General features: G+C 49.0%; 1 protein-coding gene across 2 annotated transcripts in view; it reads right to left on the bottom strand.

The window, feature by feature from the left end:
• cplane1 (ciliogenesis and planar polarity effector 1) overlaps positions 1-15,210 on the bottom strand; it is an 885,738-nt gene that overhangs the window by 122,388 nt on the left and 748,140 nt on the right. For both annotated transcript variants that reach the window (XM_087975286.1, XM_087975281.1), the window contains exon 25: positions 7,008-7,929. In XM_087975286.1, the coding sequence (XP_087831412.1) occupies positions 7,008-7,929 (922 nt within the window). The remainder of the gene's footprint in view (positions 1-7,007; positions 7,930-15,210) is intronic.

The raw sequence follows: 15,210 nt of genomic DNA on the forward strand, positions 1-15,210 counted from the left end.
CCATTTGTGCACAGCAAGCTCCCACTAATAGCAATGTGGGAACTTCCAGAGCCCATTACAAAAGGTTAAATAGCAGAGCACTTGGAAAACGGTGACAGGATCAGACAGAATCAGCATGGATTTATCAAAGGGAAATCATTTGAAGATGTAATTGGTAGAATTAATGAGGTTGAGTATGATTTATTGTTTTCACATGTACCAAGATTCAGTGAAAAGTGTTGTGCATTCCACTAGACGTAGTTTACTTGGAATTTCAGAAGGCTTTTGATAAAGTCAGATCTAAGATATTAGTGTTTAATATTCAAGAGAATGGGATTGGGGATAGTGTACTGACGTAGATAGAGAACTGGTTGGTAAACAGGATACAAAGAGTAGAAACAAACAGACATTTGTGTCAATAGTGTGATGAAGGAAGGGGCCATATTGGGCCTGGTCTTGGAGAATGAGCTAAGCCAGGTGGTAGAAGTTGCGGTGGGGGATTTCTTTGGGAACAGTGACCACAATTCTGTAAGTTTTAGAATACTTGTAGACAAAGATGAGAGTGGTCCTAAGGGAGGAGTACTAAACTGGTCCAAGGCCAATTATAGTAAAATTAGGCAGGAGCTGGGAAATGTGGATTGGACACAGCTATTTGAAGGGAAGTCCACATTTGATACGTGGGAGGCTTTCAAAGATAGGTTAAAGATAGTGCAAGGGGTAGGAAAGACAAGATTTGTGAACCGTAGATGACAGGAGAAATTGTGCGACTAGCCAAGAGGAAAAGGGAAGTGTACATAAAATCCAGGCAGTTAAAAACAGAATGAGACTTGGAGGAATATTAGGAGAGTAGGAATAATCTTAAATGAGGAATCAAGTGGGCTAAAAGGGGTCATGAAATAACTTTAGCGAGCAGAATTAAGGAGAATCCCAAAGCCTTATATTCATATATAAGAAGCAAGAGAAAGGATTGATCCACTAAAGGATAAGGAAGGAAGGCTGTGTGTCGAACCTGAGAAAGTGGGTGAGATTCTCAATGATTACTTTGCATCAGTGTTCACTGAGGAGGGGGACATGATGAATGCTGAGATTAGAAATAGAAGTTTGTTTACTCTGAACCACATTGACATAAGGAGAGAAGATGTGTTGGGTAGGTTAAAGGATATTAAGGTGGACAAATCCCCAGGACCGGATGGGATCTATCCCAGGTTGCCGATTGAGCCGAGAGAGGAAATAGCTGGGGTCCTGACAGATAAATTTGTAGCATTCTTAAACACAGGTGAGGTGCCGGAGGACTGGAGGGTTGCTCATGTCCCCCTGTACAAGAAGGGTAGTAGGGATACTCCAGGCAACGACAGACCAGTGAGCGTGACATCAGTGGTGGGAAAGTTGCTGGAGAAGGTACTGAGGGATAAAATCTATTTATATTTGGAAAAGAATGGGCTTATCAGTGCTAGCCAACATGGTTTTGTGCTGGGTAGATCATGCCGTACCAACTTAATAGAGTTCTTTGAGGAAGCGACCAAGTTGATAGATGAAGGAAGGGCTGTAGATGTCATATACATGAACTTTAGTAAGGTGTTTGATAAAGTTCCCCATGTTAGATTAATGGAGAAAGTGAAGTCACATGGTGTGCTGGGTGTTCTAGCAGGTGGATAAAGAACTGGTTGAGCAACAGGAGACAGAGAGTAGTGGTTGAAGGGAGTTTCTCGAAATGGAGAAAGGTGACCAGTGGTGTTCCACAGGGGTCAGTGTTGGGGCCACTGTTGTTTGTAATATACATAAATGATGTGGAAGAGGGCACTGTTGGTATGATCAGCACGTTTGCAGATGACACAAAGATTGGTGGAGTAGCAGAAAGCATAGGGGACTATCAAAGAATACAGGAGGATATAGATAGACTGGAGAGTTGGGCGGAGAAGGAGGAATTCAATCCAGGCAAATGTGAGGTGATGCATTTAGGCAAGTCTAATTCTAGAGCGAATTATACAATGAATGGAAGAGCCTTGGGAAAAGTTGATGAGCAGAGAGATCTGGGAGTGCAGGTCCGTTGTACCCTGAAGGTGGCTGCACAGGTGGCCAAGAAGGCATATGGTATGCTTGCCTTTATAGGATGGGGTATTGAGTATAAGAGCTGGCAGATCATGTTACAATTGTACAAGACATTGGTTCGGCCACATTTAGAATACTGTGTACATTTCTGGTCGCCACATTACCAAAAGGATGTGGGCGCTTTGGAGAGGGTGCAGAGAAGGTTTACGAGGACGTTGCCTGGTATGGAAGGTGCTAGCTATGAAGAGAGGTTGAGTAGGTTAGGACTGATTCCATTAGAAAAAAGAAGATTGAGGGGGGACCTGATTGAGCTTTACAAGCCCCGCCTCTCCAACCGCCACCAGGCCCCGCCCCTCCAACCGCCATCAGGACAGAACTCCACTGGTCCTCACCTACCATCCCACCAATCTCCATGTACAGCACATCATCCGCCGTCACTTCCGCCACCTCCAAACGGACCCCACCACCAAGGATATATTTCCCTCCCCTCCCCTATCAGCATTCCGTAAAGACCACTCCCTCCGCGACTCCCTTGTCAGATCCACACCCCCCACCAACCCAACCTCCACTCCCGGCACCTTCCCTTGCAACCGCAGGAGGTGCAACACTTGCGCCCACACCTCCCCCCTCACTTCTCTCCAAGGCCCCAAAGGAAACTTCCATATCCGCCACAGATTCACCTGCACCTCCACCCACATCATCTACTGCATCCGCTGCAGCCGGTGTGGCCTCCTCTATATTGGGGAGACAGGCCGCCTACTTGCGGAGCGATTCAGAGAGCACCTCTGGGCCACCCGGACGAACCAACCCAACCACCCTGTAGCACAGCATTTCAACTCCCCCTCCCACTCCACCGAGGATATGCAGGTCATTGGACTCATCCACCGCCAAACCACAACAACGCGACGGTCGGAGGAGGAGCGTCTTATCTTCCGACTGGGAACCCTCCAACCACAGGGGATGAACTTGGACTTCACCAGTTTCTTCATCCCCCCTCCCCCCACCTTGTCTCAGCCGAATCCCTCCAGCCCGGCACCGCCTTCCTGACCTGCAGTCTTCTTCTTGACCTCTCCGCCTCCATCCTACTCCGACCTATCACCCTCACCTTGACCTCTTTCCACCTATCACATTTCCAACGCCCCTCCTCCAAGTCCCTCCTCCCTACCTTTTATCTTCTCCTGCTGAACACTCTCTGCTCATTCCTGAAGAAGGGCCTGTGCCCTGGATGCTGCCTGACCTGCTGTGCTGTTCCAGCAATAAAGTTTCAACTTACAAAATCATGAAGGGTATAGACAGGGTGGATAGAGATAAGCTTTTTCCCCAGGGTGAGGGATTCAATAACGAGAGGTCACGCTTTCAAGGTGAGAGGTGAAAAGTTTAAGTGGGATACTCACGGCAAGTACCTCACACAGAGGGTGGTGGGTGTTTGGAACGCGTTGCCAGCAGAGGTAGTAGAGGCAGGCACGGTAGATTCATTTAAGATGCATCTGGACAGATGCAGGAGTAGGTGGGGAGCAGAGGGATACAGATGCTTAGGAATTGGACAATAGGCTTAGACAGTACATTTGGATCGGCTCAGGCTTGGAGGGCCGAAGGGCCTGTTCCTGGGCTGTACATTTTCTTTGTTCTTACTTATCGAAGTGGCAGACGGTGACTAGTAGGATATCGAAGGGATCAGTGCTAGAACCCAAATTATTTACAATATATATAAATGATTTACATGAGGGAATTAAATATAATAAGATGACACAAAGCTGGGTGGGTGGGTGAACTGTGAGGAGGATGCAGACATGTTTCAGTGTGACTTGCACACATTGAGTGAGAGGGGAAATATATGGCAGACAAAGTATAAACACCGGTACAGCACAGAGACAGGCCCTTCAGCCCACCAAGACTGTGCTGACATATATTACCTTTCTAAATTCAAACCTTTTTGCCTCTACATGATCCATATCTATCTATTTATCTATTCCCCACTTATTCATACGTCTGTCAAGATGCCTCTTGAATGTTGCTATTGTATTGTCCTCCACCACTATAAGATTATGAGGGGCATGGTCAGAGCAGCTGTTCCCTTGAGTTGAAGGGGCAGTCACAAGGGAGTGTGGTTTCAAACTGAGGGGGATGTGAGGACAACTGCTTTTACCCAGAGGGTGGTGACAGTCTGGAAAGTGCTGCCTGGAAGGGGGATCGAGTTGCCTCATATCCTTTAAAAAGTTACTGGATGAGCACTTGGCAAGTCATAACATTCAAGGCTATGGGCTAAATCCCAGTAAATAGGATTAGGTTGAAGGTAACGTGTTTCTCACATGTTGGAGCAGATTCGATGCATTCTATGGTCTGGTAGTGCATTCCAGGCATTTATTAGCCTCTGTGTAAAGTACGTGCCTCTCACATCTTCTTTAAACTTACCCCCTTGTACATTAAACCTATGTCCCTGAATAATTGTGGATAAATGTGAGGCCATCCAATTTGCAGCTACAAAAGGAAGGCAGATTATTATCTGAGTAGTTTTAGATTAGTAAACTGGTAGGTACAACCAAACCTTGGTGTCCTTGCAGGCACTGAAGAAGGGAAATGGTATGCTGGTTTTTATACTCAGAGGATTTGAGTTCAGGAATAGAAATATTTTGCTGTAACTGCACAGGACCTTGATAAGGCCATACCTGGAATATTATGTGTGGTTTGGTTTCCTTGGCAATGAAACAGTTAAAAAACTAACAGACTCCCTAGTTGCCTCTCCAGTTGTGTCCAGTGACTGTGGGAAGGAGGTGGATGGTGTCAGCTGAAGGTGAACATAGTGACAAGTTGCAGACTGTAGAGGAGAACAGCGAAGGGAAGAGAAGCAGCAAGAGGAGGGATGTGTTTTGGAGGTCTGGGCTGTGGTCAGAGGATTCCAGTCAGTTTAACCTCAATGTTGGACAAACTTCAAGAAACAGTAATGTGCGATATAATTTCCAGTCATTTATGGATTAATGAAGGAAACCCAATGCAATTTATTCAGAAAATATCATTTTTACCTAACTTTCTGGTGTTTCTTTTTGAAGAGATGACAGAAAGGGGTAAACAGGGTAATGCTGTTGATGTGGTATATACGGACTCCCAGACAGCAGTCACTAAAGTGTTAAACAACAGATCTGAGAACGTTAGAGCTCATGGAGTAACTATGGACAATAACAATACACCTGAATAACAGCAGGGAAAAAAGAGGAGTGATTAATAGTCATTTTATTGGACTGGAAGAAGGGTTGCAATGGAACTCCTCATGACCGTCTGTTTGGATCCCCACTTTCCCTGATATTTATGGATGAGCTGGACCCTGGTGTACAGGATACAATTCTAAAGCTTGATTAAATAATATGAAACATTCATTCTTGTAAACGATGAGGCAGACGAGAGAGGAGACAGCAGTAGGCTGGTGATCCAAAGGCCCAGGCTATGATCGAGGGACATAGGTTCATATCCAGCTGCAACAGCTGGAATACCCTTGAGGGATGGAAATATACTATTCTTACTTGATCAGACCCACAGTAATGTGGTCGACTGTAAGCTGCCCTCTGAAATGGCTTGGCAAGGCTCTCAATAAATCCTGAACGAGCCAGTGACCCAGAACTTGTCTAGAACTTCAAAGTGACATGGAGATGTTAGTGGAATGACTGGGTAAGTGCCAAATATAACCGAATGTAATGAAGCATGTGAATGGCTTCGTTTTGCTAAGAACAACAAACAGTGACAGGCACCAATTCCAAGTGTTCAGGAGCACACACACCTGGGTGCACCAGTCACTGGGAATGGCAGGACAGGCTGAGGGTGCAGTCAGTGTCAGGAGGAATAAAGTATGCCAGGCTTCATCAAGATGAGCATCAAGTTCAACATCAAGCTCCTTTAAACCTGTTTAAGGTACAGCTCCAGCCTCAGTCGGAGTACAGCAATTAGCTGCAAGCAGCTTACTTTAGGCAAGATATGAAGGCATTCTAAAGGTTGCAGAAAAAAAATTCACAAGAATGAGGTTCCTCATTCCTGGAGTGAGATGCATGCACTGACTGGCAAAGTTGGGCCTGCTGCCCTTGGAGAAGGAAAGCTGAGAGCAGAGTTGATCAAGGCTTTCAAAATCATGAGGGACTCGACAGAGTCAATAGAGAGAAACTGCTCCCATTGCTGGGAGGACTGAGATACGTGGACGATAGACATCATGTGATTAGCAAATCAGCCAATCATGACATGAAGGAAGTCAGTTTTACAAGCGTGTTTGAGGCCTGGAATGTACTGTCTGAGAGTGAGGGGGGACGCAGGTTCACTCGAGGGGTTAGGGTCTGGGATGTACTGTCTGAGGGGTTGGGGGGAGGCAAGTTCCCTCAAGGGGTTAGGGTCTGCAGTGTACTGTCTGAGGGTGTGGGGGGAGAGGGGGAGGTTCACTCGAGGGGTTAGGGTCTGGGATGTACTGTCTGAGGGTGTGGTGAGAGGGGGAGGTTCACTCGAGGGGTTAGAGTCTGGAATGTACTGTCTGTGGGTGTGGGGGGTGGGAGGTGCACTCGAGGGGTTAGAGTCTGGAATGTACTGTCTGAGGGTGTGGGGGGTGGGAGGTGCACTCGAGGGGTTAGAGTCTGGAATGTACTGTCTGAGGGTGTGGGGGGTGGGAGGTGCACTCGAGGGGTTAGAGTCTGGAATGTACTGTCTGAGGGTGTGGGGGGTGGGAGGTGTACTCGAGGGGTTAGAGTCTGGAATGTACTGTCTGAGGGTGTGGGGGGTGGGAGGTGTACTCGAGGGGTTAGAGTCTGGAATGTACTGTCTGAGGGTGTGGGGGGTGGGAGGTGCACTCGAGGCTTTCAAAAGAGACTTTGATTGTTAATTGAAAAGGAGACATTTCCAGAATACCATGGAGGAGGTGGGGACCTGCACCAGGTGGTTTGCCTTCTTGTGGGTTGTAGCCTTTCTCTGGTCATACGGAACCAGCTGGAGCAAGCTGCTCAGTAACATACCTTGTTGTTATGCCTATCCAGTGCCTTGGCCCCCAGATCCCTTTCCAGCAGCCACAGTGAGCAGAGAATGACTGGCATTGATGTTTCAACTCGTATGTTTGTGTTGTGCTCCAGTAATGTCTCCACTTTGTGAGGGCCACTCAGCAGCCTCCGTCCAGCCCATCGGATCATCCACTCCAAGATCTTCGCTGTAGCCTGGAACTTGATCTCCAGCTCGGAGGTGAGCTCCTCTTCTAACAGAGCAGAGAGTGATGAGCAGCGAGTGCGGTCTGCTGTCCCTGGCTCCTCAGTACAGCAGGCAGGCTGAGAAGCAGTTTCCCAGTGACGGAACACATTTAACTGACTGGGCAGAGAGTGCAACTTTAACCCAAACAAGCCTCTGCCCCTCACCCTGCCTCGAGTGCCAGCAGCAGGAAAGTAGCTATGGATACTGAACTCTTTTGTCATCTCTTCAGGGTAGCCAGTGGAGTGGGACATCCGTTGAATGGGTGAAGAGCCTGGGGGTTTTGATCCTCCCCCACAGCTCAGCTTCTTGTCCTGATGCAACACAGATATTAAGGGAGAACTGTTGTTTGTTCTGTTGAGCTGGCCAGCAGCTCTCGACTTGCTCTGTCTCCTCTTTAAGGTGGTGTGGACCTGGAATGCCAGTGAGTTCAGCTCCTGTTCCCTCAGGAAGACCGAGCAGCTGCTTAGCAGTGGGACAGCTGGGCCCTCATTCACTACCCAGTCTCTCTCCAACAGGTAGCTCAGGAACAGCTCCAGGAACTTCACATACTCCTCATCATCACGCTCAAACTCCCATGATCCAACAGCAGGCGGGCAGGCTGTGTGCACCTCATCCTTTCTGGACTCAGCAGGCTTTAGGTAACCCAGCCCATTGTTCCTGCTGAGTGAGTTCCTGTGGAGACCTGATGCTGGGTTCCTGTAAATACAGAACAAAGCTTCTGCTACACACAGTCACACAGTGTCTGAGCATAGAATGATAGAGCCCAAAAGGTGTCATTCATTCAATTGATCTCAGGCTGCATCATTTTTGGAACTACCCAATGAAACACATTCAACCTCTCCTTCCCCATAGTTCTATGAATAGCTGCATTCAATTCTCAATTATAAGTTATTATTAAATCTGCTTCTATCAGCCTTTCTATTGGTTCATTCAGATCACAGCAACTTCACTTGAACTCCAGCCCTCTCAGCCAATGGAATCAGAGTGTCTCCATTGTTTCTCTCAATGATGAATTTGAGGCTACTAATGAGTTTGAACACCTCTGTGAAATCCTACTCTAATGTTCTCTTCTAGAAGGAGAGAAACCTTATGGAGCTGGTATAATTGCAGGCCATCTTACCTGCACCTCTCTAATGTCTTCACATCCTTCTTCACATGAGGCTTCCCAAAGCAAATTCAATTCTCTCAACTCAGAGCAAATGAGTCTTTTCCTGCTTTTATACTATGTACATCTAATTATACGGCCAAGATCCAATGGTTGAATCTTTTTCATTTTCAGTCAGAGAATACTGACACCACTGACTTACCCATGCCTGGATCGTTTACCCAACCAACCATAATTGTCCTTGAGAAGGTGGTGGGGAGCTGCCTTTTTTAAACACTGTGGGGAATTCCAGGATCTTGACCCAGTGACTGCGAAAGTACAGTGATATATTTCCAAGTCAAGATGGTGAGTGACTTGGAAGGGAACTTTCAGATGGTGATGTTCCCACTTATCATCCCATCTTGTCCTTGCAGATGGAAGTGGCTGTGGGTTTGGAAGGTGCTGTCTGAGGATCTTTGGTGAATTTTTGCAGTGCATCTTGTGAGTGGTACACACTGCTGTTATTGAGCGTCAGTGGGGGAGGGAGTGGGGGATGGTTAGAGAAATGAATAAGGGTGCCAATGAAGTGAGTTGCTTTGTCCTTGAGTATGGTTGGAGCTTCATAATCCTGGTAAGTGGGAAATACTCAATCACACTCCTGACTTGTGCCAGGTACAGGGTGGACCAGCCTTGGAGAGTTAGGAGGTGAGTTATATGCTGCTGGGTTCCTAGCATCTGACCTGACCATGTTGCCATATTTGTTAGAGTTAGAACTGCAGGACCCTTTAAAGCTCAAACGGAATAACTCCAGAGTTGGGTGAGAGTTGCTGATGCTGATTAGACTTTTGTATTTGAACGATCATAAATACTCTCAGTTTCTGCTTTAGGCATCAGCATGGCTCTCTTCCATCATATAGCAGCTGTGGACTCAAATAAATCTTGGTATCAAACCATGATCAAATAATCAAACATTAAATAAAATACCTGCTGACAAAGAAAAGAGCTGAGCTCTCTGGAAACAGAGCAGGTCAAAGTCCCTGCTCAGTAGTGGGATGGGATCTGTGAATCAATACAACACTGTAGCGTCTCCTGGTGAGACATCTTTGATAGGGAGTGGCACCTCTCAAATTTCCGTTTCTGTTAACGGCTCAGCAAGCTGTTCCAAAACCATCCCAGCTGTGGGAACAAACATTAGCAGTTGCTGTGTCTGCCTCACACGACCTGAGCAGGAGGAAACGCCCAGACCTGGAGTTCTTTAGGGCCATTGTAGTGCAGTGGTAGTGTCCCTACTTCTGAGCCAAGAGGTCCCAAGTTTAAGTGCCACCTGTTCCAGGTATCATAACATTCCTGAATGGGTTGATTAAAGATGTCAAGAGTTGAGTTCTTATCATTAATTGGTATGGCTGAGTGCTTTAAAGTGGTGCATTGATAACCTTTAGCACGGAATCAGGACCTTCGGCCCACCCCGCCCAGTTCTCACAATTAAATTGGTCCCATTTACCTGCATTTGGTCCATATTCCCTCCATGCCTATCCCATCCATATACCTTTGTAAATGTTTCTTAAATTATGAAATTGTACTCCCTTCCCCCAGTACCTCTGGCAGCCGGTTCCAGACACTGCCCACCCTGTGTATAAAAAACTTATCCTTCTGGAGCCTTTTGTATCTTTCCCCATCACCGTAAACCTGTACCGTCTTGTTTTAGACTCCCCTACCTGGGGGTAAAGCTGTTAGCTAGCTACGTTATCTATGCCTCTCATGATTTTATAGACCTCAGTTTCCTAGTTTTGCAAGGTGGGTTTGAAGCCCAGCACTGTTAACCCTTAGCTGTAGTTGTAGATGAGTGGTTAAGACAGAGACAGAGACACCAACCCACACTCAAAGATAGCTGCTCCCCACATACAGAGACACTACCCCCCACACAGAGACTCCAACCCACACACAGAGACACCAACCTACACAGACACCACCCCATACAGATACCCCTCCACACAGACACACAGTCCCACATAGAGACACCATTCCCCACACACAGACACCCCCCCACTCTGAGACACACACACACCCAAGCAGAGACACACACCCCCACACAGAGACACACAACCCCACACAAAGACACAACCTATCAGTCACACCCCCCCACAGACATCCCCCCACAGAGACACCACCCCCAGAGACACACCTCCACAGAAACACACCTCCACACAGAGACACACAACCCCACACACAGACACACTCCCACACACAGAGACACCCCCCACAGAGACACACTCAACACAGAGACACAACACTACATGCACCCCCCTCAGAGGCGCACCCCCCTCAGAGACACCCCCCCATCATAGGCGCACCCCCCACACAGAGACACCCCCTACAGAGAGACACCACCAGAGACGCCCCCCTACACACACAGACCCCCTCCCCCTCCCCCGACAGTGACACCCAAAACAAAACCCTGCACAGACACACATGCACATACACCAATAGACACCCAAACACATATATCTACACAGAGGTATACACACACACACACACACACACACATAGAGACACCCATACGCATGCACCCACACAGAGACACCCACAGAGGCACAGACACACATACACCCACACACACACATACACTCACGCAGACACACCCATACAGAGGCACACATGCACATACACACATACACCCACACAGAGACACACACACACACAAACACACATGCACCCACACAGAGACACACATGCACATACACCCACACAGAGACACCCACACAGAGGCACACATGCACATACACACATACACCCACACAGAGACACCCACACAGAGGCACACATGCACATACACACATACACCCACACAGAGACACACAGACACACACGCACATACACCCACACAGAGACACCCACACAGAGACACACATGCACATACACCCACACAGAGACACACACACAGAGGCACACACGCACATACACACATACACCAACACAGAGACACCCAAACAGAGACACACACACAGAGGCACACACACACACACACACACCCACACACACCCACACAGAGACACCCAAACAGAGACACACACACACATACACCCACACAGAGGCACACACACACACACACCCACACAGAGACACACACACACATACACCCACACAGAGACACCCAAACAGAGACACACACACACATACACCCACACAGAGACACCCACACAGAGGCACACACACACACACACCCACACAGAGACACACACGCACATACACCCACACAGAGACACCCAAACAGAGACACACACACACATACACCCACACAGAGACACCCACACAGAGGCACACACGCACATACACCCACACAGAGACACACACACAGAGGCACACACGCACATACACCCACACAGAGACACACACACACATACACACATACAGAGACACCCACACAGAGGCACACACGCACATACACCCACACAGAGACACACACACAGAGGCACACACGCACATACACCCACACAGAGACACACACACACATACACCCACACAGAGACACCCACAAAGAGGCACACACGCACATACACCCACACAGAGACACCCACACAGAGGCACACACGCACATACACCCACACAGAGACACCCAAACAGAGGCACATACACACATACAGAGACACACATACACACATACAGAGACACCCACACAGAGGCACACACGCACATACACCCAAACAGAGGCACACACGCACATACATACATACACCCACACAGAGACACCAACACAGAGGCACACACACAGAGGCACACACACACATACACCCACATAGAGACACCCACACAGAGGCACACACACACATACACCCACACAGAGATACCCACACAGAGGCACACACACAGAGGCACACACACACATACACCCACACAGAGACACCCACACAGAGGCACACACACACATACACCCACACAGAGACACCCACACAGAGGCACACACACAGAGGCACACACACACATACACCCACACAGAGACACCCACACAGAGGCACACACACAGAGGCACACACACACATACACCCACACAGAGACACCCACACAGAGGCACACTCGCACATACACACATACACCCACACAGAGACACCCACACAGAGACACCGACACAGAGACACATACAAACATACACCCATACAGAGACACCCACACAGAGACACCCACACAGAGGCACATACACACATACACCCATACAGAGACACCCACACAGAGACACACACGCACATACACACATACACCCACACATACACACCCACACAGAGACACCCAAACAGAGGCACACATACACCCACACAGAGACACACACGCACATACACCCACACAGAGACACCCACACAGAGACACACACGCACATACACCCACACAGAGACACCCACACAGAGGCACACACACACACACACACCCACACAGAGACACACACACACATACACCCACACAGAGACACCCACACAGAGGCACACACACACACACACCCACACAGAGACACACACACAGAGGCACACATGCACATACACCCACACAGAGACACACACACACATACACACATACAGAGACACCCACACAGAGGCACACACGCACATACACCCACACAGAGACACACACACAGAGGCACACACGCACATACACCCACACAGAGACACACACACACACACACCCACACAGAGACACCCACACAGAGGCACACACGCACATACACCCACACAGAGACACCCACACAGAGGCACACACGCACATACACCCACACAGAGACACCCAAACAGAGGCACATACACACATACAGAGACACACATACACACATACAGAGACACCCACACAGAGGCACACACACACATACACCCAAACAGAGGCACACACGCACATACATACATACACCCACACAGAGACACCAACACAGAGGCACACACACAGAGGCACACACACACATACACCCACATAGAGACACCCACACAGAGGCACACACACACATACACCCACACAGAGATACCCACACAGAGGCACACACACAGAGGCACACACACACATACACCCACACAGAGACACCCACACAGAGGCACACACACAGAGGCACACACACACATACACCCACACAGAGACACCCACACAGAGGCACACACACAGAGGCACACACACACATACACCCACACAGAGACACCCACACAGAGGCACACTCGCACATACACACATACACCCACACAGAGACACCCACACAGAGACACCGACACAGAGACACATACAAACATACACCCATACAGAGACACCCACACAGAGACACCCACACAGAGGCACATACACACATACACCCATACAGAGACACCCACACAGAGACACCCACGCACATACACACATACAGAGACACCCACACAGATGCACACACGCACATACACACATACAGAGACACCCAAACAGAGGCACACACACACATACACACATACACCCACACATACACACCCACACAGAGACACCCACACAGAGGCACACACACACCCACACAGAGACACCCACGCACATACACCCACGCAGAGACACCCACACAGAGACACACACGCACATACACACATACACCCACACATACACACCCACACAGAGACACCCAAACAGAGGCACACATACACCCACACAGAGACACACACGCACATACACCCACACAGAGACACCCACACAGAGACACACACGCACATACACCCACACAGAGACACCCACACAGAGGCACACACACACACACACACCCACACAGAGACACACACACACATACACCCACACAGAGACACCCACACAGAGGCACACACACACACACACCCACACAGAGACACCCACACAGAGGCACACACACACATACATCCACACAGAGACACACACACAGAGACACACACACACCCACACAGAGACACCCACACAGAGGCACACACACACATACACCCACACAGAGACACCCACACAGAGGCACACACACACATACACCCATACAGAGACACACACACAGAGACACCCACACAGAGGCACACAGAGACACACACACAGAGACACACACACACCCACACAGAGACACCCACACAGAGGCACACACACACACACACCCACACAGAGACACCCACACAGAGACACACACACACATACACCCATACAGAGACACACACACAGAGACACCCACACAGAGGCACACACACACACACACCCACACAGAGACACACACACAGAGACACACACACACCCACACAGAGACACCCACACAGAGGCACACACACACACCCACCCACACAGAGACACCCACACAGAGACACACACACACACACCCACACAGAGACACACACACAGAGGCACACACACACACACCCACACAGAGACACATACACACATACACCCACACAGAGACACCCAAACAGAGACACACACACACACATACACACACAGAGAGACACCCACACAGAGGCACACACACACATACGCCCACACAGAGACACACACACACATACACACACAGAGAGACACACACACACATACACACACACACACACACACCCACACAGAGACACACACACACATACACACACACAGAGACACACACACAGAGGCACACACACACACACACCCACACAGAGACACACCCACACAGAGACACACACACAGAGGCACACACGCACACACACCCACACAGAGACACACACACACATACACCCACACAGAGACACACACACAGAGGCACACACACACACACACCCACACAGAGACACACACACATACACACACACAGAGACACACACACAGAGGCACACGCACACACACCCACACAGAGACACACACACACATATACACCCACACAGAGACACACACGCACATACACCCACACAGAGACACACACACACATACACCCACACAGAGAC

This window comes from Chiloscyllium plagiosum, unplaced genomic scaffold (assembly GCF_037043375.1).
Source record: "Chiloscyllium plagiosum isolate Xiang-an unplaced genomic scaffold, Cpla_swu_hap1 HiC_scaffold_2, whole genome shotgun sequence".
Taxonomy (NCBI): domain Eukaryota; kingdom Metazoa; phylum Chordata; class Chondrichthyes; order Orectolobiformes; family Hemiscylliidae; genus Chiloscyllium; species Chiloscyllium plagiosum.